Source organism: Bos taurus, chromosome X (assembly GCF_002263795.3).
Source record: "Bos taurus isolate L1 Dominette 01449 registration number 42190680 breed Hereford chromosome X, ARS-UCD2.0, whole genome shotgun sequence".
In the NCBI taxonomy this organism is placed as follows: Eukaryota; Metazoa; Chordata; class Mammalia; order Artiodactyla; family Bovidae; genus Bos; species Bos taurus.
This window is the reverse complement of record NC_037357.1, coordinates 81895185-81922665: the sequence shown is the minus strand read 5'-3', so window position 1 is coordinate 81922665 and position 27481 is coordinate 81895185. Positions and strand designations below refer to the sequence as shown.

General features: G+C 38.6%; 1 protein-coding gene across 2 annotated transcripts; it reads left to right on the top strand.

Annotated features, from left to right (window-relative positions):
• Positions 1-26903, top strand: YIPF6 (Yip1 domain family member 6). Of its 2 annotated transcripts, NM_001101206.1 has the most exons (7): positions 9-82; positions 13214-13342; positions 14376-14454; positions 17119-17161; positions 19406-19531; positions 20152-20309; positions 22222-25395. In NM_001101206.1, exons 1-7 carry the CDS (start codon positions 26-28, stop codon positions 22338-22340), a joined length of 711 nt encoding a protein of 236 aa, NP_001094676.1. In that variant the 5' UTR covers positions 9-25; the 3' UTR covers positions 22341-25395. The 2 variants fall into 2 exon arrangements, with proteins under 2 accessions (XP_010820156.1, NP_001094676.1); XM_010821854.4 differs by lacking the exon at positions 19406-19531 and having other exon boundaries at positions 1-82; positions 22222-26903.
• The last annotated feature ends 578 nt before the right edge of the window (positions 26904-27481 follow it).

The following is a 27481-nucleotide window of genomic DNA, read 5'->3' as shown; positions in this document are numbered from 1 at the left end:
GGGAGCGACCGGGAGGAGGGCCAAGATGGCAGAAGCGGTGGAGTCTCCAGGAGACCCGGGGACAACAACGCCCAGGCCCCTGGTGAGCTTGGTATCTGCGACAAAGGGGACCGAGGGTGAGGCAAAGTGCCCCTTAAGGAAGTAGGGTGATGGGCTTGTACTTGAGAGTACTGGAATTCCTTTCTCCCGACAGGCCCTTCCTGTATCGGATGCCAGATCCAGTCCCAACCCTCTACCTGTTCTTTGGGCTAACTGCCCACCCCCACCCCCCCCGCCTCCCCCGCCATTCTCCTCGCCGCCGCCCCCCTCCTTCTTTCCTCGCCTTCTTGTGAAACTCTCATTCACTCTCTCATTCACTTTCCTTTCACTCTCGCCACTTGTCCTTCTCCCCTTCATTTTGTTAAATGCTGAGCTTTAGGCGATTTAAGTATCTTTGCATCTGCTGTCCCCTATTTTATCGAGACTTGTCACTAGTCCTCGATGGAGTAGCAGCATTCTGGGATTAATGAGAGATTGATTCTCATGGGACATTATAACTTGATTATTTATTTGCTCAGTGAACCCCAGTCGTCCTGTTTTAATCCCTGCCCTCCCTTGTCACAGCTCCTTGCAGTCCTCTTCATGATGATCTCTTGCTCCTGTCTCTGCAGAGGACAGAATGTCTATTGCAAGTACTACAAGTCCAAAGCCTGGACATGTATTTAAGAACACAGGGTTTGGAGTTAATGTTACTTGGTCCAGAATCACCCATTCTGGCACTTGTGTGAATTTGGGCAAGTCATTTAATGAAGAGTATTTCTTCATGTGTAAAATGGACATAAAAATACCTGCCTCAAAAAGTTTTTAGGAAGTTGAAATGACATAATTTATGTGAAATGTCTAATAAAACTAGTACCATAACTGAGTAGTGTCAACTCAACATTCTGCCCCCCATCCCACCTCCCAAACAACATTTAGTTATGTCCCAAATAGTGTTTATGAGTAGATGCTCAATAAATAGTACATTCCTTTTCTCTGTTTTAAATTGTCAACATAGTAGAGGACTGACCTGGGAGTCAGGTGAAACTGATTCTAGTTATGGTTCTGCTTACTAGCTTTATTTGTTCATCTCTTCATTCTTTTGACAAATATTTATTGAGCATCCACTATGATCCAGGCACTCTTTGAGGCATGGTGGATACAACAGTGAAAGAGAGTGAGTAGGTCCAAGTTCTCACGGAGTACTTGTGACCTTGAGGAAATCACTCTGAACCCCAGTTTTGCCTTTTGGAAAATGATAGTAAGTCACCACAGAGTCAGAGTACTAAATGAACTAATATAAGCATAGGGCATGGTATGCCATAGTTACAGGAGTTTAGATGTTTTTAGTTCCTGTTTTTCATCTAAACTGCCCCACTTCTCTTTTATGAAGCTTTCCCCCAATTAATTTTAGTGGTTCTGATAACCCATTACTCAGTATCCAATAAACTTCTATTCAGCAGTGTTTGTTGAACTCCCACAAAGTGTAATACACTATGCTAGTTGGTTTAAGAAATACAAGTGGCCTGTCCTTATGGTGCTTACAGACTGGTTTTAGGCATAAGACAAACATACAATGCTAACATAAGACAGTATGTAAGAAAGTTACACATAACATTTTAACATAATTTAAAAGGTGCTATCATGTCTTGTTGAGGTGATGAAGCAGGCAACATGGTAGAAGTTATATTTGAGGGAGACTCAAAGGATGGGTGGGATGTGAACATAAGAGCTATGAATGATTGATTACCTGATATGTGCCAGGATTGTGCTATATATCCTTTGCATATTTTCTAAACTTTATAGCAACTATTTCAGTTAGGTGGTTTTTAGACTGTGTTTTACTTGAAGGTGAGGAGATGAGACTCAGAGAGATTTGATGATTTCCCTAGGGTAACCAGGCTGAAATTTGAACCTGGGTCTGCTTCTGAAACCAAGACTGTTACCATTAATGCTACACAGACTCTCATCGGTGAAGATACAGAGGTTAGGAGATACTAATGTATTTGTAGAACAACAGAGAGATTACTGTGGTTGAAGCACAGGGAAGTATTAGAAAAGAAGCCTTAAAAGATAAAGCTACTGTAGTAGAGAGGCAGTATAGAACAGTGGCTTTGTGTGCTCTGGGGTTCAAATTGTCTAGGTTTGGTTCTATGCTCTGTCGTTTAACTAGCTGTGGGATATTGGGGAAATTACCAAAATCTCTCCATGTCTCAGTTTCCCTATCTGTAAAATGGAGATAAAGTAATACAGGGTTGTTCAGTGGATTGAATAAATTAATACACATAAAAGACTTAGTAGAGTGCCTGGCACATAATAATCATGCAATAAGTGTTATTTCCTTTTATTGACTACTGTGCTGGGAGGTTTAACAGGCAACAACGTGTCAGTGGAAATTTTTGAGGAGGGAAGGGTTTTAAATCATGAATTTGACAACATAACAAAGGAAAAGTTACCATGGAAAATGCATGGAATCTAGAATACCATGTAATTGTTGCAGTAGTTCTGGAATGAAGTGACGGCTACCTGGATTATAGCAGCGGTAGATGTGAAGATTTGAGAAAGGCAGAATCCTCGAGCATTTGCAGTGCTAGGAAGAATGTGTCTTAGTGTTTTTCAAACTTTAACATGCTAGCAATCATCTGGGGAATCTTATTAAATTGCAGATTCTCTTTTAGTAGGTCTGAGATGAGGCCTAAGATTCTGCGTTTCTAATAAGCTCCCAGATGGTGCTGCTGCTGCTGCTCCCAGTATCACATTTTGAAAAACAAGTCTATAGATAAATGGGAGGAAAGTGATACCCTGAACAGAAATACAGAAGAGGATGAGGGCCCTAAATGTTGATTCATTCACTTTTGGAAATGTTTAGTTCCAGATATTGATTGACAGACCATCCAGTAGATATCCAGCAGGTAGTTGGACACTAAAATCTGGACTTCAGGGCTCACAAGAGGTCAGGACTAGAGAGATTGGTTTGGAATCATCTGTATAGACTTGAGAATATAGAATCTTGGGTAATGCTTGTCTATTGCCTATCTAAGGAGCAGAAAAAAGAGCCGTAATAATCGCTGTAGCCTAGGGTCTGGAAGGATATTGGTCCCAGGTGGACCATGCCACTAAGCCCCTATCTGCCTGCTTGGACCAAGTTGTTTTCCTGCTTGATTTCACCCACCCCAGCCCGCTTGTTGACCTTGTTGACTTCTTTTTCCCCTCAGAATTTTGGTCAGTAGTATGACCTATCTGTTCCCAACTGCTTTCTTAAGGCTGCAGTCCCCACATTTACTGTGTGTTTTTGGCCTGGCCTTTACTTGCTCCCCTCATTGGCCCAAGCCAGGCAGCAAAGTGTGCACATGTGTTTATATGCACACATATGTTTGTATGTGCACAAGCCTGCCAGCACAGAGGAAGGGGAGGAATATGAGGTCCAAGTCACCTTTCATCCTTACCAAGGGGCTAGTCAGAGAGCAAGGTCCACTAGCTGAGGGCCTGGTAGCACTGTCTCATATATGGGGCTGGAGAGCTTCAGATCCTGGCTCAGTTCACTGAGCAATGTTTCTGATTCTCTGGAGAAGAGATATTGAGGAAGGGTTGGGATGAGGGGTGAGTGGGAATCACATGGCACTTTAGTGACTACTGCTGCTGCTGCTAAGTCGCTTCAGTCGTGTCTGACTCTGTATGACCCCATAGATGGCAGCCCATCAGGCTCTGCCATCCTTGGGATTCTCCAGGCAAGAACAATGGAGTGGGTTGCCATTTTCTTCTCCATTAGTGACTATAGTCACTTCCAAAACCAAATAACTGGAGTTAGGCCAAACTTCCCTGGTTAAGGGCCCAGTCTTCCAAAAGATTGGCCACTTCATATACCAGCCACAGGTTTGGAGGTTACCAGGACCACCCTCACTTCTGAACTACTACAAATTCAAGGGTTCCTATGATCAGGCTCTGTAATTCACTAGAATGACTCACAGAACTCAGGACAATGGTATACTTAAAATTACACTTTTATTATAGCAAAAGGGTACAGTCCCAACCAGCAAGAGGGGGAGATGTGTAGGTTGAGGTCTGAGGTAGTTCGTAATACAAAGCTTCCTTGTCTTCTCTCTGTGGAGTAAAGGCAGGACCTTGTTACCCTCCTGATATGTTGATGTATGACAGACAGTATGTAGAATATTGCCAGGGAAACTCACCCACATATCTAGTTTTTACTGAGGTTTCATTACATAGGTGTGATTGACTGGATCGTTTTTTCTTCCACTCCCAAGAGACCAGGTTTGTATCACAGTACTCAAGTGAAGTCGCTGAGTCGTGTCCTACTCTTTGCAACCCCATGGACTGAAGCCTACCAGGCTCCTCCATCCACGGAATTTTCCAGGCAAGAGTACTGGAGTGGGTTGCCATTTCCTTCTCCAGGAAATCTTCTCAACCCAGGGATTGAACCCAGGTCTCCCGCATTGTAGGCAGACGCTTTACCGTCTGAGCCATCAGGGAAGTCCTCACAGTACTCAAACTTGACCTCAATCCTCAAACTTGACCTCAATCCTCTAATCTTACGTTTGGTCTTTTAGGAGTGGCTAGCCCCCTATGCTCGGAGAAGGCGATGGCACCCTACTCCAGTACTCTTGCCTGGAAAATCCCATGGACGGAGAAGCCTGGTAGGCTGCAGTCCATGGGGTGGCTAAGAGTTGGACAGGACTGAGCGACTTCACTTTCACTTTTCACTTTCGTGCATTGGAGAAGGAAATGGCAACCCACTCCAGTGTTCTTGCCTGGAGAATCCCAGGGACGGGGGAGCCTGGTGGGCTGCCATCTATGGGGTCGCACACAGTCAGACACGACTGAAGTGACTTAGCAGCAGCAGCAGTAGCAGGATGATTTCCCATCCTTCCCCCCATGAGTAGTGAGGTTTGTCTTTTCCCTTTCCCCAGCCACAGTGGGCCTTCACCTGTGCTCTGAAAACAACAGGTTTTGCTGATCTTCCCCCTTTGGCTTTAAGGCTCTTTTTCTGTAGGGGGGAAGGGTCTGAGCTGGGCTCTCTGCTTTTCTCAGAAGAGGCAGCTGCTTCCCGCCACCACACCTAGATAGTGGAAGTCTGTGGAGAAGAGCCTGCAACTGGATGTGAACTCCCCCTGTGTCTAATGCTTAAAAGGGTGCTATCCTGTCATAACAGTCCACACGTGGTCTTTAGCAGTTCATTTTAAGTTTTAGCTGTATTCTTTACCATCTGTTATGCCCAGTGTTGTTCTCATGGTTTGCTGCAGATGAGCCAGTTCCATCTCTTCTTGGAAGTGCCTGTTTTTCCTTAGATTTCTTTCATGATACTTGGTTGCCCTAAAACCTCAGCTCTGATGGATTCAAGGAAAATTATGATTTTGTAATTAATCTGGCTTTTTCTCATTGTTCTAGTGGATGGAATGCTCATTCCAGCTTTCTATATCCTGATTAGAAATCAAACTACAGTGTTGTAAACTCACTTGAGATAGTTGCTCTTTGTGTGGTTATGTATTTAATTTATTTTATTTTTTTTATAGTAAGAATTTTAAAGGAAAATAACACATATCAACATATTCTTTATAATTATAAACTTAAACTATATTTTTATTTATTTATTTATTTTTTTAAATAGAAAATTATTTATTTAGTATAGTTAGCAGGTTAATTTGTTCCATTTTTCTTTCAGTTTTAGGGACTACTTTAAAATTTTAATTTTGTTTAATAATTCTGTGAAGTATTTATATGACTTCAAGTCATAAATACAGAACAGTGTGTATTCTAAGAAGCCTAACTTCTCTCCTTGTTTCCTCCACCTTTTTCCCTCCTTTCCTAAATAGGAAGCTTTAAAAAAAACTCTATAAATACTACTTGCATTACATGTGACTTAAGTCACTTTGTGTGTGCATACTCAGTCTCTCAGTCATTCTGACTCTTTGTGATCCCATGGACTGTAGCCTGCCAAGCTCCTCTGTCCATGGGTTTCTCCAGGCTAGAATACTGGAGTGGATTGCCATTTGTTCTTTCAAGGGATCTTCCCAACCCAGATCTCTTGCATTGTAGGTGGATTCTTTACCATCTGACCACGAGGGAAGACTGTATTTTCAGGGATCATTTCTAAGTCATATTGCATTATTTATTTCTTATTTTTAAAAGGTAACATTCAGATATGTGTGTGTGTGTGTGTCTATGTGTATAATATATATTTGTATCTCTTCCTGTCTTAGATGTATTATACAAACTTTTCTTTACATTCACATTAACACGCCATAATATTGAGGTGAAAAAGTTTGGTTTTATCTGTAAGATAGCCACAAGAAGTGCTTAGTTGTCCTTTTTTAATTTTTAGTTAATGATGTAAGTATGATGACACATTTATAGGAGACTTGGAAAATACATAACAAGGTTGCATATCAGTTTAGTTCAGTCTCTCAGTCGTGTCCAACTCTTTGCAACCCCATGAATTGCAGCACACCAGGACTCCCTGTCCATCACCAACTCCCAGAGTTCATGCAAACCCATGTCCATCGAGTCGGTGATGCCATCCAACCATCTCATCCTCTGTGGTTCCCTTCTCCTCCTGCCCTCAATCTTTCCCCTCAGTCTTTTCCAGTGAGTCAGCACTTCGTAAAGTATTGGAGTGGCCAAAGTATTGGAGTTTCAGCTTTAACATCAGTCCTTTAAATGAACACTCAGGACTGATCTCCTTTAGGATGGACTAGTTGGATCTCCTTGCAGTCCAAGGGACTCTCAAGAGTCTTCTCCAACACCACAGTTCAAAAGCATCAATTCTTCAGTGCTCAGCTTTCTTCACAGTCCAACTATCACGTCCATACATGGAAAAACCATAGCCTTGACTAGACGGACCTTTGTTGGCAAAGTAATGTCTCTGCTTTTGAATATGCTGTCTAGGTTGGCCATAACTTTCCTTCCAAGGAGCAAACGTCTTAATTTCATGGCTGCAGTCACTATCTGCAGTGATTTTGGAGCCCAGAAAAATAAAGTCAGCCACTGTTTCCACTGTTTCCCCATCTATTTGCCATTAAGTGATAGGACTGGATGCCATGATCTTAGTTTTCTGAATGTTGAGCTTTAAGCCAACTTTTTCACTCTCTTTTTTCACTTTTATCAAGAGGCTCTTTAGTTCTTCTTCACTTTCTGCCATAAGGGTGGTGTCATCTGCATATCTGAGGTTATTGATATTTCTCCCAGCAGTCTTGATTCCAGCTTGTGCTTCCTCCAGCCCAGCGTTTCTCATGATATCATCTGCATATAAGTTAAATAAGCAGGGTGACAACATACAGCCTTGATGTACTCCTTTTCCTATTTGGAACCAGTCTGTTGTTCCATGTCCAGTTATAACTGTTGCTTCCTGACCTGCATATAGATTTCTCAAGCGGCAGGTCAGGTAGTCTGGTATTCCCATCTCTTTCAGAATTTTCCACAGTTTATTGTGATCCACACAGTGAGAGGCTTTGGCATAGTCAATAAAGCAGAAATAGATGTTTTTCTGGAACTCTCTTGCTTTTTCAATGATCCAGCAGATGTTGGCAACTTGATCTCTGGTTCCTCTGCCTTTTCTAAAACCAGCTTGAACATCTGGAAGTTCATGTTTCACATATTGCTGAAGCCTGGCGTGGAGAATTTTGAGCATTACTTTACTAGCGTGTGAAATGAATGCAATTGTGTGGTAGTTTGAGCATTCTTTGGCATTGCCTTTCTTTGGGATTGGAATGAAGACTGACCTTTTCCAGTCCTGTGGCCACTGCTCAGTTTTCCAAATTTGCTGGCATATTGAGTGCAGCACTTTCCCAGCGTCATCTTTCAGGATTTGAAATAGCTCAACTGGAATTCCGTCACCTCCACTAGCTTTGTTTGTAGTGATGTTTTCTAAGGCCCACTTGACTTCACAGTCCAGGATGTCTGGCTCTAGGTGAGTGATCACACCATCGTGATTATCTGGGTCATGAAGATCTCTTTTGTACAGTTCTTCTGTGTATTCTTGCCACCTCTTCTTAATCTCTTCTGCTTCTGTTAGGTCCCTACCATTGCTGTCCTTTCTTGTGCCCATCTTTGCATGAAATGTTTCTTTGATATCTCTAATTTTCTTGAAGAGATCTCTAGTCTTTCCCATTCTGTTGTTTTCCCCTATTTCTTTGCACTGATCACTGAGGAAGGCTTTCTTATCTCTCCTTGCTATTCTTTGGAACTCTGCATTCAAATGGGTATATCTTTCCTTTTCTCCTTTGCTTTTCGCTTGTCTTCTTTTCACAGCTATTTGTAAGGCCTCTTCAGACAGCCATTTTGCTTTTTTGCATTTCTTTTTCTTGGGGATGGTCTTGATTCCTGTCTCCTGTACAATGTCACGAACCTCCATCCATAGTTCATCAGACACTCTATCAGATCTAGGCCCTTAAATCTGTTTCTCACTTCCACTGTATAGTCATAAGGGATTTGATTTAGGTCATACCTGAATGGTCTAGTGGTTTTCTCTACTTTCTTCAATTTAAGTCTGAATTTGGCAATAAGGAGTTCATGATCTGAGCCACAGTCAGCTCCCAGTCTTGTTTTTGCTGACTGTATAGAGCTTTTCCATATTTGCTTGCAAAGAATATAATCAATCTGATCTCGGTGTTGACCATCTGGTGATGTCGATGTATAGAGTCTTCTCTTATGTTGTTGGAGGAGGGTGTTTGCTATGACCAGTGCGTTCTCTTGTCAGAACTCTATTAGCGTTTGCCCTGCTTCATTCTGTACTCCAAGACCAAATTTGCCTGTTACTCCAGGTGTTTCTTGACTCCCTACTTTTTCATTCTAGTCCCGTATAATGAAAAGGACATCTTTTTTGGGTGTTTATTAGTTCTAGAAAGTCTTGTAATTCTTCATGCTGCTGCTGCTGCTGCTAAGTCACTTCAGTCGTGTCCGACTGTGTGTGACCCCATAGACGGCAGCCCACCAGGCTCCCTGTCCCTGGGGTTCTCCAGGCAAGAACACTGGAGTGGGTTGCCATTTCCTTCTCCAGTGCATGAAAGTGAAAAGTAAACGTGAAGTCGCTCAGTCGTATCTGACTCTTCGCGACCCCATGGACTGCAGCCTACCAGGCTCCTCTGTCCATGGGATTTTCCAGGCAAGAGTACTGGAGTAGGGTGCCATTGCCTTCTCCGTAGGTCTTCATAGAACTATTCAACTTCAGCTTCTTCAGCATTGCTGGTTGGGGCATAGACTTGGATTACCGTGATATTGAATGGTTTACCTTGGAAACGAACGGAGATCATTCTGTCGTTTTTGAGATTGCATCCAGGTACTGCATTTTGGACTCTTTTGTTGACTATGATGGCTACTCCATTTCTTCTAAGGGATTATTGCCCACAGTACTAGATATAATTGTCATCTGAGTTAAATTCACCCACTCCAGTCCATCGTAGTTCACTGATTCCTAGAATGTTGATGTTCACTCTTGCCATCTCCTGTTTGACCACTTCCAATTTACCTTGATTCATGGACCTGACATTCCAGGTTCCTATGCAATATTGCTGTTTACAGCATCGAACCCTGCTTCCATCACCAGTCCCTTTCACAACTGGGTATTGTTTTTGCTTTGGGTCCATCCCTTTATTCTTTCTGGAATTATTTCTCCACTGATCTCTAGTAGCGTATTTGGCAACTACTGACCTGGGGAGTTCCTCTTTCAGTGTCATATCCTTTTGCCTTTCATACTGTTCATGCGGTTCTCAAGGCAAGAATACTGAAGTGGTTTGCCATTCTCTTCTCCAGTGGACCACATTCTGTCAGACCTCTCCACCATGACCCAGCTATTGGCATGGCTTAGTTTCATTGAGTTAGACAAGGCTGTGATCCATGTGATCAGATTGGCTAGTTGTCTGTCATTGTACTTTCAGTCTGTCTGCCCTCTGATCCCCTCTCTCAGTGCCTACCGTCTTACTTGGGTTTCTCATACCTTGGACATGGGGTCTCTCTTCACGGCTGCTCCAGCAAAGCACAGCATATATAGCAAAGGTTGCATATAGTTCCACTGTATATTACAATTATTTTTAAGTAGATAAACTAAGATTTTTATTTGGAGTTTCAGTATCAAACTCTCAAAAATTAATGAATATACAGAGAAGTGGAAGGATATAGTAGATCTGAAAAGCACTGTGAACCAGTTCACACAACAGTAGGATACAAATTCTTTTCACATTCCCATGGACTATAGACTCAGAGACACTGGAACATATCCAGGGCCGTAAAGTGCAAAATTTTCATGATCTAAAGGTATTGAAATTATACAGAATCTATTCTCGTATGCTCACTTAGTTGTGGCTAACTCTTTGCAACCCTATGGACTCTCCAGGCTCTTCTGTCCATGGACTTTTCCAAGCAAGAGTACTGGAGTGGGTTGCCATTTTCACTCACTGTGGAATTATGTTAGAAATCAATATCAAAAGATATTTGAAAATAACCACATTTTTCAAGTGCATTGTGACATTTACAAAGAGAGATTACTTAGACTTAGCTATCAAAAGCTTCAATAAGGTTAGACTGAAAAAAACAGAGAGGGTGATTACTGAGAAGAAATGCTTAGTTGTCTTTAACTTCATTTGAACCAATTGTGTTAGCTTGTGACAGCTGTCATATCACATTGATTTTTTTAAAACTTACCAAAATTGGTGAATTTTTGTATAGCCATTTTAATATTGAAGATGGGAGGAAAAACAACATTTTTGGCATATCATGCTTTATTATTTCAAGAAGGGTAAAAACGAAACTGAAACACAAAAAGATTTGTACAGTATATGGAGAAAGTGCTGTGACTGATAGAACATGTCAGAAGTGCTTTGGGAAGTTTCGTGTGCTGGTTGATGCTCCATGGTTGGGTAGAACAGTTGAAGCTGATAACGTTCAAATCAAGACATTAATTGAGAACAATCAAAGTTATATATTATCAGGCAGGAAATCACCGACCTACTCAAAATATCCATATCAAACATTGAAAATCATTTGCACCAGCTTGATTATGTTAATTGATTTTTGGGTTCCACGTAAGTTAAGCAGGAAGAAACCCCAAACTTCTTGACCATATTTCCACATATGATTGTCTACTGAAACATAATGAAAACATTCCATTTTTAAAAACAAATTGTGTTGGGCAATAAAAAGTTCCACACTGCTGGACAGTATCCACAGAAGAGATCATGGGGCAAGTGAGATGAACCACCACCAACCACACTAAAGGCTGGTCTTCATCCAAAGAAGACAGTGTGTACATGGTGGGATTGGAAGGGAGTCCTCTATTATGAGCGCCTTCTGGAAAACCAACAGATTACTTCCAACAAGTACTGCTCCCAGTGAGACCAGCTGAAAGCAGCACTTGGCGAAGTGTCTGGAATTAGTCAACAGAAAATACATAATCTTCCTCAGGGTAACACAAGACCTAAGTTTCTTTGATGACCTGGCAAAAACATAATAAATAGTTTGGCTGGGAAGTTCTGATTCATCCACTGTATTCACCAGACATTGCACCTTCAGATTTCCATTTATTTTGGTCTTTATAAAATTCTCTTAATGGAAAAAAATTTCAATTCCCTAGAAGATTGTAAAAGGCACCTAGAATAGTTCTTTGCTCAGAAAATACAAAGTTTTGGGAAGATGGAATTATGTAGTTGCCTGAAAAATGGCAAAGTAGTAGAACAAATGGTGAGTACATTGTTCAGTAAAGTTCTTGGTGAAGATGAAAAATGTGTCTTTTATTTTTACTTTAAAACTGAAGGAACTTTTTTGCCAACCAGATGGTTCTTTAGAGATATCCTCATTCCTCTTACAGCTGCATAACATTCCATTATGACATACCATGCTTTATTCAACTAGTTCTCTGTTGATGGACATTTGGGCTATTCTCAGGTTTTTTTTTTTTTTTTTTTTGCTTTTACAGGTAGTATTGTAATGAGGAGCCTTGTGTATATGTCTTTTTGTATATTTACTGCTTTAGACTCCTGAAAGTGGTGAGCAATCCATATGTAAATTTGCCAGATATTGCCAGATTCATCTTCAGTAGGGCCTAGTACCATTTTGCCTTCCCACCAACAGTGAGTGCTCTTTCAACTCAGCTTTACTTGCAGAGTGTGTTGTCAAACTTGGGTTTTGCCAGTCTAATGGGTGAAGAATTTCCAAGTACTTTTAATAAAACTGTGATCAAAAAGTTGTTTTTTGTAAGTTTTTTGAACAACCTTATTCTTTCTAAAATTTTACTGTACTGTCTTGTTTTTCATTTACCTGCAACCTTTTCACACTAAACATTAGACCCATTGGACCAAGAACCATATGAGGAGGGATTGCTTCTCTTTTCTTAGGAACTTGAAGATTCTAGAGTTTCAGTTGCAGTAATTAAATTTGACATATGAATATAAGAGTTTAAAAGTTTTCAATCTTGCAGTTCACTTTGGAAATGTTATTTGTTCTGTGGTTGCCAACAATCTGGTAAAAAAAAAAAAAAAAAAAGGATAAATAACGTGCTTTACTGTTTCTCTGTTCTTCCCAATTTTCTTTTAGATTTTACATAATGTTCCTCTTAGCCAGCAGAGGCCACTAGAGCCCACTAAAGAGCAGAAGTGTAAAAGAATCATGACAGTGCTAAGATGTGATCACTGAAAGGTCACTTTTTTCAGTAGTTCTGTAATCTTACTAGCTATGTCCTGTTAAGATTTCATGCTTGAAAGAAACTATTTGAGGCCAAGAAAATATCTATTGTTGTTGTTTTAGTTGCTAAGTCGTCTCTGATTCTTTTGTTTCCCCATGGACTGACCCCCTACCAGGCTCCTTTGTCCATGGGATTTCCCAGGCAAGAATACTGGAATGGGTTGCCATTTCCTTCTCCAAGGGATCTTCCTGACTGAGGAATCAAACCTGCGAATCCTGCATTGGCAGACAGATTCTTTACCACTGTGCCACTAGGAAAGCCCATAAAATATCTATGCCATTTACTTTATAATATTTTTCATCATATTCCATCTCCTTCTTTAAAAGAAACAAGTATTTGAGAATTTTAATTAACTGTACTGTTCAATGTTTGGTGAACTAACACCTTACTTTAAAAACTGTATAAAACCCTATAAAAAGATATAGTCCTGCTCACTGGGAAATGATGTCTTTGGGGGAATCCTGCAGTTTATTACAGGCTTTAATTTTTTTTTTCCCTAACTCTTCTCAGTTTGCAGGCCTTTCTGATATATCTATCTCACAAGACATCCCTGTGGAAGGAGAAATCACCATTCCTGTGAGATCGCGCGTTCGGGAATTTGACAGCTCCACATTAAATGAGTCTGTTCAGAATACCATTGTAAGTTAGATGAGTTGAGAGAATTTCTGTTCAGTGTCATGGGCTAAATAATAGCACTTTGTAATATTTTTGTTTGGTTCACTAATTTTCAGTGTATTTTATTTATTAAAGTTTAAGATTCTCCCCTAGAGAATAATTTGGTACAGCCTTTTTGGAAATCATTTTGACTGTGATGGATATTAAGGAACTTAAAATGTTCATATTTTTTTGAGGTGATAATTCTGTTTCTCTAGGTATCGTATAAGGAGAAAAAATTCAATACAAAGATAATTTTAAAAGAAAAATATTTACACAAAGATGTTTGTTACAGCAGTCTTTATAGTGGGGAAAAGTTGAACAGAAGAGTAATTGGCTAAGTAGATTATGTTACATCTCTGTGGTAGAATGGTTAACAACCATTAAAAATCATGTTTTCAAAGAACTATTAATGACATGAAGAAAATTTTAGGTGAAAAAATTAGGACAGAATTACCTCAACTATATTTTGAGAAGTTAAATGACTGTACCCTTCTTCAAATGTCTTGATTTTTTAAAATCTGACTTCTAGGATTCTTTTGCCAGAATGAATGGAAATTTTGAAAATTAATTGATTTTACATATTGTGAAGAGTGAGGTAGCTTAGGAGCAGGCCCTTTGGCTCTTGTGACCTTATCGTGTTGAACTGAAAGTTAGATGCTGTGTTTTGCAGAACAGATTTTACTAGTGCTATTATTTTCATTTCTTTAAGTAGCATATTAAGAGGGCTATATTTCTCTTTTGCAGTGTTTAAAAAATCAAAATCAACAGAACTGATGAATGTAGTAAAGAGTGAGATGTTGACTTTAGGAGTTAAAGGAAAAGTTAATAGAAAAAGGAGTTAACACAAAAACCCCACCTCTCTGGTTTGTTTGTATGGTGAAGGAGTTAGACTGGAGTTATGGCTCTAAAATTCAATGAAGGGCTCCTAGGGGGATTGAAATAAAAAAATTGAGCAAATTCAAGGAGCTGCTTGGTAGCCTTGGTCATTACAGTACAGCATATTTTTATCTTTCAGATGCGTGATCTAAAAGCTGTTGGGAAAAAATTCATGCATGTTTTGTACCCAAGGAAAAGTAATACTCTTTTGAGAGATTGTAAGTATGTATGATTTTTGAGGCTTTGCTGTTTTTCATCATACCTTATCATAAGCATTTATAAGGCTTTGTGGTAATAAAACTGATATCATTTTGCAGGATGAAAAATGAATATAGATGAAGGTTTTGAAAAAAGTTAAAAATTGAGGATGAAATTTCAGAGATTGGAAGATTTTGCTTAATATATTGTCCTCATCAATAGACTGTATATTTTCACCTGCTGTAATAGACACTGCAAATAGTATTTCTGTAAATGGCAAACACATAGTGACTTTGTTCAGCCAAGAAACTTAATGATCTCCAAGGGAAAGACAGAATGTTTAAATGTTACCTTAGAGTAATAGCGAATACCCATTAAGGATGAACAAATTAATAGTACTTTATTGACATTTCTACTTTCAGAATGATCCTTGTTGACTGCTTTAAGAATTCCAAAACAGTGTTTGCAGAAAATTATGCTAGTATTTAGAATTTATTCTCAAAATTGTTAGACTTTCAGTTTTTCTTTTCAAACATTCTTGGTTTTTCTTAGTACCCTTTATCCAAAAAAAGGACTCAGTTGTTTGAGAATAGTAACAGTGATGTTGGATATGAGTGTACCTTCTATTTTGGCAGCATTTCTGCTGCAACATAGGGATGTCAGATATGTGGCAAATGTGCCATCACTGTGTGGTGATTGGATGCAGTGTCAGAATACTTTTTCAGCAAAGTACATTGTGGGTTGAAGCTGACAGATGATTTGCTACAGCTGGTATATAGTGGAAAGAACATGGACAAATCTGGGTTTTGAATATTGATTCCATCACTAGCTGTGTGATTTTGGATAGTGGTTCCATCACAAGCTGTGTGATCCTGGATAAGACAGTTAACTTTTCTGAGGTTGAAGTTTCTTCCTCACAAAAGCTGTCTTATCCAATGAGATGCCACTTCAGATCCATTAGGATGGCTCTGATCAAAGAAATGGAGAATAACAAATATTGGTAAGGATGTAGAGAAATTGGAACCCTTGTGCATTGCTGGTGGGGATGTAAAATGGTACAGCCACTGTGAAAAAGAGCATGGTGGTTCCTTGGAGAATTACGTAGAGAATTATCACATGATTCAGCACTTCCACTTCTGGGTATATACCCAAAAGACTAGAAAGCAGGAACTCAAAGTGATATTTGTATACCCATGTTCACAGCAGCAGATGAAAACAACTCAAATGTCTATCAGTGGATGGATGAGTAAATGAAGTATGTTATATACACCATGGTATATACCATATATGAATGGAATATTACTTATTCTTTAAAAAGAGTGAAATTCTGATTCATGCTACAACATTGATGAACCTTGGAAGACTTTATGCTAAGTAAAATAAGCCAGACACAAAAGAATATATATTATTCTACTTAGGTTAGGTACCTAAAATAGTGAGATTTATAGAGATAGAAAGTAAAATGGTTGTCAGGGACTGAGGGGATTTTGGGGAGTTATTATTTAATGGGTTGGAGTTTCAGTTTGGGAGATGAAAATTTTATTGTTTACCTAGTAAACATAGTCTATTAGAGTGTTAGGATTGTGATTTTTCTTTTTTTTTTACATCTTTTACAAACTTTCCACAGTGGTGTCAAAATTACCCTTTCAGGTAAAGTTATGTACAAGTGAAGTTAAAGTTAGAAGTAGTATGTACCTTTTTTCATATTGTTCGAGGAAGATAATTGTGCTTTAAGCCTTATGTTACTGAACTATTGGTGTATTAATCACTCAACAGCTATTGGTTGAGAACCACCATGCTTAGACCTGATATTGGCAGAGCCTTTATAGTTTTCAAAAAGTTTTCATGTTATTTGTTAATATTTAACCCTATGAAATTACCAATGTTGGGCTGTTTTCTCATTTTATAAGAACAGCAGTTCTGTACTAGTTCAGTGTAGTAATTATGAAAGGGAACCTGTGTTGTAGAGTAGAAAGGACTTTATAGTAGGAATCAGAAGATTCTGATTTTGTTTCTAGGTTCTGGTCCTACCCCCACACTTAACTGTTTATATTAACTTGGGCACATCGCTTCTTCTCAACTTCATTTTTCATATTTTTGAGATGAGTCTGATTATACTTGCCTTGTCTAACGTAGTCTCCGATTGGTGAAGTGACTTGGGTTTAGTCTTCTTTTGCACTGTGCAGGGTGGGGCAGTTAAGTCTTCTGACTCCTTGCCTATTGGTCTTTAACAATAGCTTGCTGGAATGTGGCTTAGTAGGTGGTGTGTGTGTTAGTCACTCAGTCATGTCTGACTCTCTGCAACCCCATGGACTGTAGCCCACCAGACTTCTCTGTCCATGGGATTCTCCAGGCAAGAATACTGGAGTGGATTGCCATTCCCTTCTCCAGAGGATCTTCCTGACCCAGGAATTGAACTCTGGTCTCCTGCATTGCAGGCAGATTCTTTACTGTAGTAGCTGAGGAGAGGGGTGATTTGTGTTGTATGAAATGAGCAAAATTTAAAAGATATATGAAGCATTCAGAATTGGGGAGCAGAGAAGGCCAATAGAGGGATAGGAGAGGTGGAAGGTTGGGCAGACAGAGAAAGCCTTGATGTCTGAATGCCAAGAATGGCAGAATAAAAGACAGAAAATACTATATGCCTGTGTCTTAACAATTTTCTGTCTTTTCCTTTCTTGTAGGGGATTTATGGGGCCCTTTGATCCTTTGTGTGACGCTTGCGTTGTAAGTACTTGTATTTCCTTTCTTTGTCATTTGAGATAGACTAAACTTTTTTCATGGAGTTTCAAAATTGAAGGGGATTTTGACTGAATTTTTCATTTTGGACTTCTTTGGCAAATTATACTCCTTATGCATTTAAATCTAAAAAAATCAAGTAGCTTTCTATATCAGTTCAAAGAGTGATGGAATTAAAGATATGAAAATTATGCCCACCCTCATTTATCAGTGAGTTCTTACCCGGTTTTAGTAATTTCTATAGTTACTATTATGTTTTAGTCATTTCAACATTTATTCACACTCATTTACCTCCCCATCATTAAGCTAAGTGAATTAAGTATCTTAAAGGTTTAAGTACCAAACAATTAAAGTAGTATTTATTTGCAAACATAATTCTTTTAAAATTTTACTAAAAGTATAAGATTAAATTAGAAGTGGTTGAGTTCAAAGCAATATCGTGTTTCACAAAGTGTTATATTTTCCATACTCATTGTATGTAAAGGGGAAGAGGACAGAAGAAGGAAAGCCAAAGTTCTGCTGGAGAGGGTAATATAACCACTGGTAGAGTGGAAAAAATACTACACTAGGATCCATTTCTGGGTTCTGATCCTAACTTTGCTATCGGCAGAGTGACTTTGGGTCTCTAAAAAAAACTTCTAAATACCTTCTCTTATCCCCATAACAAGAAGTGAATATTATTCTCCTCTTTTGACAGACAAGCTCAGGTTCAAAGAGATTGAGGACTGAACTAAACGTCACGTAATCAATCAGTGGTAGACCTGGAATTCCACTTCACATTTCCTTGACTGCCCATTCTCTACCTCTGTGATTATTACACATCTCTTCCTACCTAACCTCTCTGGGTTTCCTTTTCCATATCTATAAAAGTAGATGGTTGAGGGTCCTTTCCAGGCCTAACCTATTGTGATTGTAGATTCAAATTTCTTACTGGCTTCTGTAACCCTTTTTAAATGTAAAGTCAAGTGCATGGTAATTTAGATAAAAACGTGGCGTGCTCTATCTTATGCTTTTAATAACCATATCAAGGGACATAATCCAGTGCCTTGATGTAAGTGTTTATATTAAAAGCTCTGAGCATATGCTTTTTTAGTTTTGAAAGATTAGAGATTATAGAATTTAATCCTGCTTATTTGCAAAGAAGAAAATCAGAGTCCCAAGACATCAAGTGATTTGCTCCAGTTTACATATCTGATGACAGAATTAGGATCAATATCTGAGTCTCCTGCCTTCCAGACCAGTTAATCCTCTTTCTATCATACCATGCTGAAATAATAGGAGTTCCAGAGAACAAGTGATCGGGGCTAGCATTCTTCTCATCACATTGTCAGGACTTGAAGTATGCAGAACCATAAAATACAAAAGCCTATGCTGGCAAATAGCATAGCAGCGCAAGACTTAGGGTGTGATTTGTCTATACCTTGTAATAAGAAGAGGTTGTTAAAAAAGAAATTTTGAGGTGATGTTATTCTGTTACTGAAAAAAATGACACAGAGTAGAAGTATAAGTTCAAAATTCAAAACAGTTTATGTGTTAAATTCTTAATATTTAAGTGACTGCTCAATTACTCAAAGAAAGCCTTTTAGTGATAATCTGTATGCTTTGATTTTTATAAGATCAACAACTAAATAGATAGGCTGTTTGCATTTTTAAATGCCAGAACTATAACCTTAACCCAAGAATTACAAATTCAAATGTGTATATGCATGCATTGCAAATTGGTGACCAAAAACCCTGGTGAAGGAATCTGCTGCTGTGTCAACTGCACCTGATAATTGCCATGTAGAAATGCAGGCCCGGTGATAGAAACTCTTCTGATTTTTTAAGAAAATCCAGAAATGCATATTTTTATGTGAAATCTCCCAATTTTAAAATAACATCAACTTGAATTTAAGACCTTTTAAAAGTATTATATGGACCAGCAACCTCATGTCCGTGAGTCACACTTAGCCCTTCAGTTTATATCCTCTGCTTAACCAAAAAAGGTCTTCAGTAATCCATTTAAACATTCCCACAGGATCAAAGGGAACATCCCTTGTAGTCCTGAGGGATTTGGAATTTGAAATAAGGGAGCCTTGCCATATACTTGAGGCATTTTCCTTTTGTACAACCTATAAGAGATCTTCAGGTAAGATATAGAGCAGCACTGTGATTCAAAGTTTGAGAACCCGTACCTTAACTGTGTTGCTCTAAATAAGGTTAGGCAACTCTCATGCCATTTCCTTGTCACAGAATGCTTCAAAGAGGCTCTGTAGATAGCGAAAAAGATGGAGGGCCCCAGTTTGCAGAAGTGTTTGTCATTGTCTGGTTTGGTGCAGTTACCATCACCCTCAACTCAAAACTTCTTGGAGGAAACATGTGAGTATTATTTAAATGCATCCTTTTTCCATTTCCAGGTTGCATATCTTAGATTTTTTAAGGAAGTCTGGCTTGTTATGTATTTTTCAAAAATAAAAATCAAAATAAATGAGAACAAAAAGAAAGTTCTCTTAAAGACACCGAACAGAAATAACCTAGTTGAATTAAATTATGTTAAATTATCTGGGGTCCTTTGATAGGCTTCAGATGTTCTCTCTCCAGCCGCTGAAATTATGTGCAGCACATTTTGTGTTAGAAGATTACATTTGTCTTTGGGAACAGATGCCCCATGGCTTTCAACAAATGCTCAAATAGGTCTATAAACCAGAAAAGATTAAGAAACAAAATCTTAGCAGTTTAGTGGGAGAAAGAGATCATCTAGGTCCTAAATGGCTGACTGTTAAGGCATTTAAGTAGAGAGGAGGAGGGTATGGTGAGAGCAAAACTAAGGCATATGTTTAATACAGAGGTCTATCCTCATAAAATCAACATTAGGGTATAGGTAATATCTATCTGGAGGAAAGTAATGATCCACGATACATAGAAATCTGTATAATAAATTGTATCATGATATAGATCAACTATATTTATGATCTTTATGGATATATGTTGTTTTTTAGATCTTTTTTTCAGAGCCTTTGTGTGCTGGGATACTGTATACTTCCCCTGACAATGGCAATGCTGGTTTGCCGGCTGGTACTTTTGGCTGAGCCAGGACCAGTAAACTTCATGGTCCGGCTTTTTGTGGTGATCATCATGTTTGCCTGGTCTATAGTAGGTAAGAATGTACTTATCTCTGTGGTAGCAGAGCAGACTGAAAATATGGGTTAGAGACGATGACCAGATGAGGAGCAGTGTAACTTATAAGTCACGTTAGTGATATGATTCTTGCTAATGTTATCCATAGAACCATCTGCTCTCAGTAGGGATAATGTCCATCTTATCTGAGTTGGCTGTCTGGACTTGTGAGATGTGAAGTCACATCTTTCTTGTTTCTTCAATCTTTAAATAATGGATAGGGTTGGGAAAGGAGATTACACTAGACCTAGCTTAGTCCTGGCATATAGGAAGCATAGGTGACTTGAGAAATGAGCCTTTTCCAGACAAATTAATCATGATAATATTTAACATTTACTGATTACTTATTGTAAGCCAGGCACTGTCGGAAGTACTTGACATATGTCATCTCATTTAACCCTCACAACAACCATAATAAATAAAAACTGTGTTATTATTGGTCCCATGTTTATAGATGAGAAACAGACACAGAGAGGTTAAGCAACTTGCCCTAGGACATATAACTAGAGAATAGGGGAGTCAAGTGTCAAACCCAAGTAGATCACATACCTTTTTAGAACTTTACTATAGCACCACCCAGTATAGGTTGTTAAATATCATTACATAGTACTTTTCTGCTTCAGTAGAAAATTCTGCTAAAGATTAAGGAGAGCCTATAGCAGTGGCAATGAATGCTATTTATTCATTATTTGTACATCCCTAAAATTTTCTTGAAACCCCACCTTAAACTGAAAGTGTTCACTAGCTTCTTTTTAATGGGATAGATAGGCTGCCTAATATTTTTGTGTGCAGTAACATCTCTTTGTTTTAGAAAATGGTTAAAAGCCAAGAAGTGATCCAAACTAAGGTTTGGGAATGCCAGAATTGCTTTCCCAAAGACTATTAAAAAATTGCCTGTGGAAGAACCCCTCATTCCCTCACTTAGAGTCTGATAATTTACTGTACATGTAGTTCTAAATAGCTTAGTTATCCAGTGTCCAGGCCCACAGGGGTTCAGCAAGTAGAATCTTAGGAGAGAGAGAGGTACCTGTAATTCAGCTAAAGTGTATTAAGCAAAAACTATGTGTCAGGCATTGTGCTAGGATGGTGTCTATCCTCTTGAGTTCACAATCTAGGCATGTAAACATTTAAGGGCCATGAAGTGTTCCAGGTGGGCAATAGAAGTCTGTGCCAGGTATAGTGGGGACACAGAAGAGATAAGTGGGCAGTTCTACCTGTGGTGGTAGGATGCCAGGTGGTTGTTCAGCAAAGATTTCCTTGAAGGATCATTATTGAATAAAAAGGTGAGTAGGTGTTTCCTGAATGGTCAAGAGGATTGGCATCTAAAAGAGCTGATAGGAACTTCCCTGGTGGTCCAGTGGTCAAGACTTCATGCTCCATATGCTTGGGGTTTGATCCCTGGTCAAATAACAAAATTCCCCATGCCACAACTTAGAGCCTGCATGGTGTAACTAAAGAGCCCACATGCTACAGTGAAGAGCCCACACGTGGCAGTGAAGATCCAGTGTGCCACAATTAAGACCTGGCACAGCCAGAGAAATAGGTAAATAATAAAAGAGTTGATAATAAGAACAATTACTCAAAAAATACAACAGTGTGAGACCATTTGCCATAGGAGCTTTGTAAGCCTTTTTAGCACAGTTCAGTAGGTACTCATAAAAGTGTAAGAAACCCCTTTTAGAAGGATTTCTATCTAAAATGGTTGGAAAGCTTTCCATACTTGAACCAAGCAGCTCTCACCTGCTGCCAAATGCGGTTTTAAGGTCACAAATATAACTGAACTTGTAGTATATAATTCTGTGTCCCAGACTATGCCAAGCACATTCAAGTTTAGTAAATGTTAATAGTTGTGACACTCGTATTAAATATTCCTTTTGTTTTGTTTTGTTTAGCTTCAACTGCTTTTCTTGCTGATAGCCAGCCTCCAAACCGCAAAGCCCTTGCCGTTTATCCTGTTTTCTTGTTTTATTTTGTCATCAGTTGGATGATTCTCACCTTCACTCCTCAGTAAATGGAAATTAAAAACCAGGGAATTCAGAATTCATCTCAAAGATGCAATTCACCATGAAGCTTTGCCTCTGGCCCTCTTTTGTCTATTTTGGAGTTACTTGGTAACTGGGTGTGTGAGGTGATTAAAAAGGAGCCATAAAGCACCGTCACCATTTATGTAAGGAGCTAATGTTTGAAAAGCTGTCCTTTCCCTCTTAATGTTATTTCTTTAAAATATGTGTGCATAGTACACACAATATAATGCCTCCTAAGGCATGATGGGATCACTGTGGTTCATTTGGGTGACAGCCAATGACTTGGAAAGCAACATGGATTCATTCTGCAAGTTGAATAGAGTTGGTAACTATATTTTCAGTTTTGAGAATACCAGTTCAGGTGCAGCTCTTAAACATATTGCCTTATGACTATTAGAATATTCCTCTCTTTCATAAATAAGAAGGGATAGTCTGTCTATTTTATTTCTCTTAAGCTTAAAAAGACAATGACAGAGGTTGGGAAGGGGGTTCATAGATGTGGGAGGAGAAAACATGCACTAACCAAAATTCAGATTTTGATTAGAGACAATTCTGCACTTGTTGCTTAAAAAAAAATCAAAGGACATCTAAAGCATAAGTTTTTTTAGTCTTTCTGTATAGTCACCTCTCTGCCATGTTAAATAGCAGCTCAGTGACACTTTAATTTTCAGTCTTACTCCCAAGTTCTGCATTTGCAAGCTAAGATATTAGCAGTGAACATGTGATTTTTCTTCGACTGAAGCTCTTGGTGGACCAATGCTTGAACTTACCCAAGTAGAAGACCTCAGAAATTTAGATTGGTAGGTCCCTGATACATATTATCATGTGGGCACCTTCTATTCAGGGTAGAATGAGGCAGTTTGGATACAACATAGCTGTAAGGAATTTCTTACTGTTCTGTGTAGTCTGGCCTCTAACTAGAAAGTAAAGCTAAATCAGAAGGCTGCATTCAGCCATATGAACATGGAGAGATTTAGTGTTCTGATGGCTGATTGACAGAACAGCTAGGTGCTTAAAGCATTACATAGGATGAGTTGAGTTTACAGCTGCCACCTTTTCTACTAATGGGCTTAGCAGTTTTTTGATTAGGTGTGTTTTTCAGGTTGGGAAATAGCAGTTTATTTTCTTGGTTTTAGACTTTATTTGTAAAGCCAGTTAGATTTCTTTTAGACAGTTACTTTTTTGCACATGTGCACCTACTTGTATTCTCAGCTGTTTATACACACAAGTCTGAAGGGAGCAGAGTGTCTGAGACCGGCTGATTCAGCTAACTGGGGCTCCTTTAAGGTAATATGAGCTGCTGCCTTCTGTAAATTGCACAGTGAAGAACTCTTAATAGACAAAGATTAGGAGTCAGGCAGAAAACATTCATTGTAAATATACAGTTACTTATAAAGATAGCAATTTCTTATTCCACATTTTTTTTATCATGGAATTTAAATATTTATTCATTTGTATTTGAAGATGACCTACACATAGATATGTAATGGTAAAAGCATATTTTCCCTATCCCATAGATTAACCAAGACCAAGTGAACAGTACTAGGACAAATAAGTCCTTGGAATGATATTCAATTACAGAGCATTGCAAAGTTGGGTCTGTATGTCCCAGTCTTGTCCAGATATTTTGGTTATGTATTTGTTTCAATTTCCCTTTACAATTTCAAAATAAATCCTGTTAGGACAAAGCCAATATTTCATTCTTGAACCAGTAAATATTTATATTTTGAAATATTTTGAAACTGGTTCTAAGTTTGAAATTGGTCCTAACTTGTCATCCATTTCCACTGTCTGAAATTTTCTAACTTCTCACGAAACACACTGTCTTCCAAAGTTGTTTTATAATCTGTCCCAATGATTATAATGTAAAATTGAAGAAATAATTGTGCTTCTTAAAAGGGAATTAAATACTTAACTGAATTTTACTCAGGCTAAATATTTGATCAGAAATTCCTAAGGGCACAAGTTTGGTGGGGGTCTGTGTGTGATTGGGGGTAGAGGGAGGGTATTACACATATTGGGTGTTAAGGTAACTTGTTCTGTTTTAATCTGTTGGTTTTGGGTGACTTAGGGAATAGTTTTATTTGAAATTATCTTTCTGAAAATGAGTGGTCAGTTTGAGGGTATAAATAAATATTAATATATGCAAAAAAAGTGCATTGCTTTCTGTCACAGAAGACCTGAATATCTGAAAGTCGTAACCCTCAAAACAACTTTCCCTGATTTGCTGCAGAGGCACATGGATAATTATAGAAAGCAAGACCAGAAGGGAAAAGGACTCAAACAAAGGAAACTCTGTTTCAAGAATTGGAAGGTTTCATGTTTTAGATGAAATTCAAGTGTGTGAGCATCATTGCCTAATGTGATGCATTACTGCCATTGTGGTTTATCACTTGCTGCTCCTACTTCTGAGATTGACTGTTGTCATATTCTTTTAGCAATAGGAAAGGCAAAGACTGGATTTAATTGCTGTTCAGATTATAAAAAACTCAATTGATGCAAATATCTTTATGTAGTAGTGTTAAAATTCAGTCACTAATTGTCAGATCTTTTGCCTTTTGCCTCTTAAGTGACTTATTGCGTGAGTTGAGTTGTATCTTTTTGCTGTGTTGGGGATTTTCTTTTGGGAAAGGTGAGGGGAATCACAGGGCATGGTAAACATTTTACTGTTTGTTTGTTATTTTATAAAATGTTCCCCAAAAAGTGATTAGAAGGCTAGTAAGCATATATTTGAAAGTTTAACTGTGTACACTACATAATCTAAGCACTTACTGTGTTTTGACTTCTTGTTTATTCTTGGAGATGAAAATGAAAATCTCCCATCGTTTCAGATTCTTGGGTAGCATCAAGTCATTGAAATTTACCTAAAACCTATCACAATATGATCAGACATCCATTGCATGCAGTTATTTTATTCTAGAGTAGAATACTGAAATTGTGATTCTTAGTTAAACTGTTCATTTCTCAGACAATTTGGATAGAAATAAACGTGTGAATGTTAATCCATATATCATATATGTAAAATAGAAATACTTTTCTGGATTCTGTGGACTTTTATTAAAAATAATTTCTAGGGATTTACTTAGGCCATAGGATGGCTAAATAATAATGTGACAATAATATTACTACTAATAATAGCTAACATTTATTGGGCACTTACTGTGTACCAGACACTTCTATTTTTTTAAGAATTTTTATAACATCTTTATTGGGATACACTTTACCACAAAATTCACCCTTTTAAAGTAATGTACAGTTCAGTGATTTTTCAATATATTCACATAATAGTGCACCTATCACCATTATCTCATTTTAGAACATTCTATCATTCCACAAAGAAACCCCATATACATTAGCAGTCACTCCCTTTTTCCCTTTTCCCTACCCCCTGGCAGCCATCAATCTTCTTTCTGTGTCTGTTGATTTGGCCAGTGCATCTCCTCCAATCTTCAACATAAAGTGGTACAATCCTTATTTTGTTGTTGTTGTTCAGTCACCAAATAGTATTCGACTCTTCACGACCCCATGGACTGCAACATGCCAGGCTTCCCTATCCCTCACCATCTCCCGGAGTTTGCTCAAGTTCATGTCCATTGAATTGGTGATGCCATCCAACCATCTCATCCTCAGTCGCCCTCTTCTGCCTTCAGTCTTTCCCAGCAATATCAGGGTCTTTTCCAAAATCCTCATTTTACTGGTAGAAAATTGAGGGACAGAAAGATTAAGTAAATTGTCCAAGGTCACACAGTAAATTGATTTAAAATAGGAAAACACATTATCTGAGATCATAGTAGGACAATAGTTTTGAATTGCATTGTTATGCATATGAAATAAATACACCCCTTCCCCAGGGTATGTTCCCCATTATTAGCCATTACAACCTACAGCTGTAGGTGGTCAATAACTTGTTCTTTTTCCTGAGTACTGGAGCAGTACATTAGCAGCATCTGAGAAAAACACAAGAGCAATTGTACATTGGGAAGAGTTAGGTTTGCTGCCCTCACTCCTTGAGCCCCACCCTCCTCGCACCACCAGCCACACATATCCCTCCCCTTTAAGGGATCTTAAGAATCTTAAGAATCAAGTCTTAAGAATCAAGTAGCTTCTGCCTCTTTGTTTTATTTCTTCTAGAGGGATAGTTAACACATCATAATTTAACTTGTCTATTCATGTGTTTATAGTCGAGATGCCGCTGGTCACATACAGTACCAGCTATATTCCTAAGACGTCAGAGAGCAGTAGTAGTATGAGAATAGAATTCTTTTCTACTTGGGTAAACTAGGTGGGAGGGAGAAATAACACAGTAAATAAAGGTTTTGCCTTAATGAAGTTAGTGTTCCAGCCTCTTAGGAAGTGGCCACATTCTGCTCTTGTTCACTCTGTTCTCTTTCAGAGCCTTTGTACTTTGCATCATCACTGCTGGTATTTCTTGGTCCTCTTCAATATGCTGTTTTAATCCTCATTTTTCCTATAAAGAACCTGTGAAAAGAATAAATCTGTAAAATGATTTGTGAATATTAAATGTACAAATAAAAAACACTGGAAAAGAATTTGCATGTGCCTTTCTTGTGCTGAAAGGCAGGGGGATATTTGCTGCATAGTGTTTTCAGATATACTGTCATCAGAAAATATCGAATGCTGTATAGGATTGCACAGCCAGCAAGTTAGAAAGGAAGTCACATTTACTGAGCAAAGAATATTTACCCAGTGCTGGGTTTTTTTGGTTTTTTTTTTTTTTTTTGCTTTTAAATTTTTTGGCCACTCTGCGGGTATGTGGGACATCCTGACTAGGGATGGAACCAATGTTCCCTGCATTAGAAGCATATAGTCTTAACCACTGGACCACCAGGGAAGTTCCATAATAGCTGTTTTATAATCACTATTGTTTCCAGTGAAGTTAAGGTTCTTGCCTCATTGCAAAAGAATTAGGAGACAAGCAGGGAAGTTAAGAAAGTAAAGTGACTTTGAGCAAGAATACTCTCTCAGGAGAAGAGTGGGCAGACAGAGCTGTTGCTCTGGGTTTCTTTGGCAAGCCAGTTATGAGAGGTATACAAATGAAGGGGTGGAATAATCACTGGGTAAAGAGGGGTTTAGGGTAGTATTCCCTGATTTTCATCCCAGCTTCATC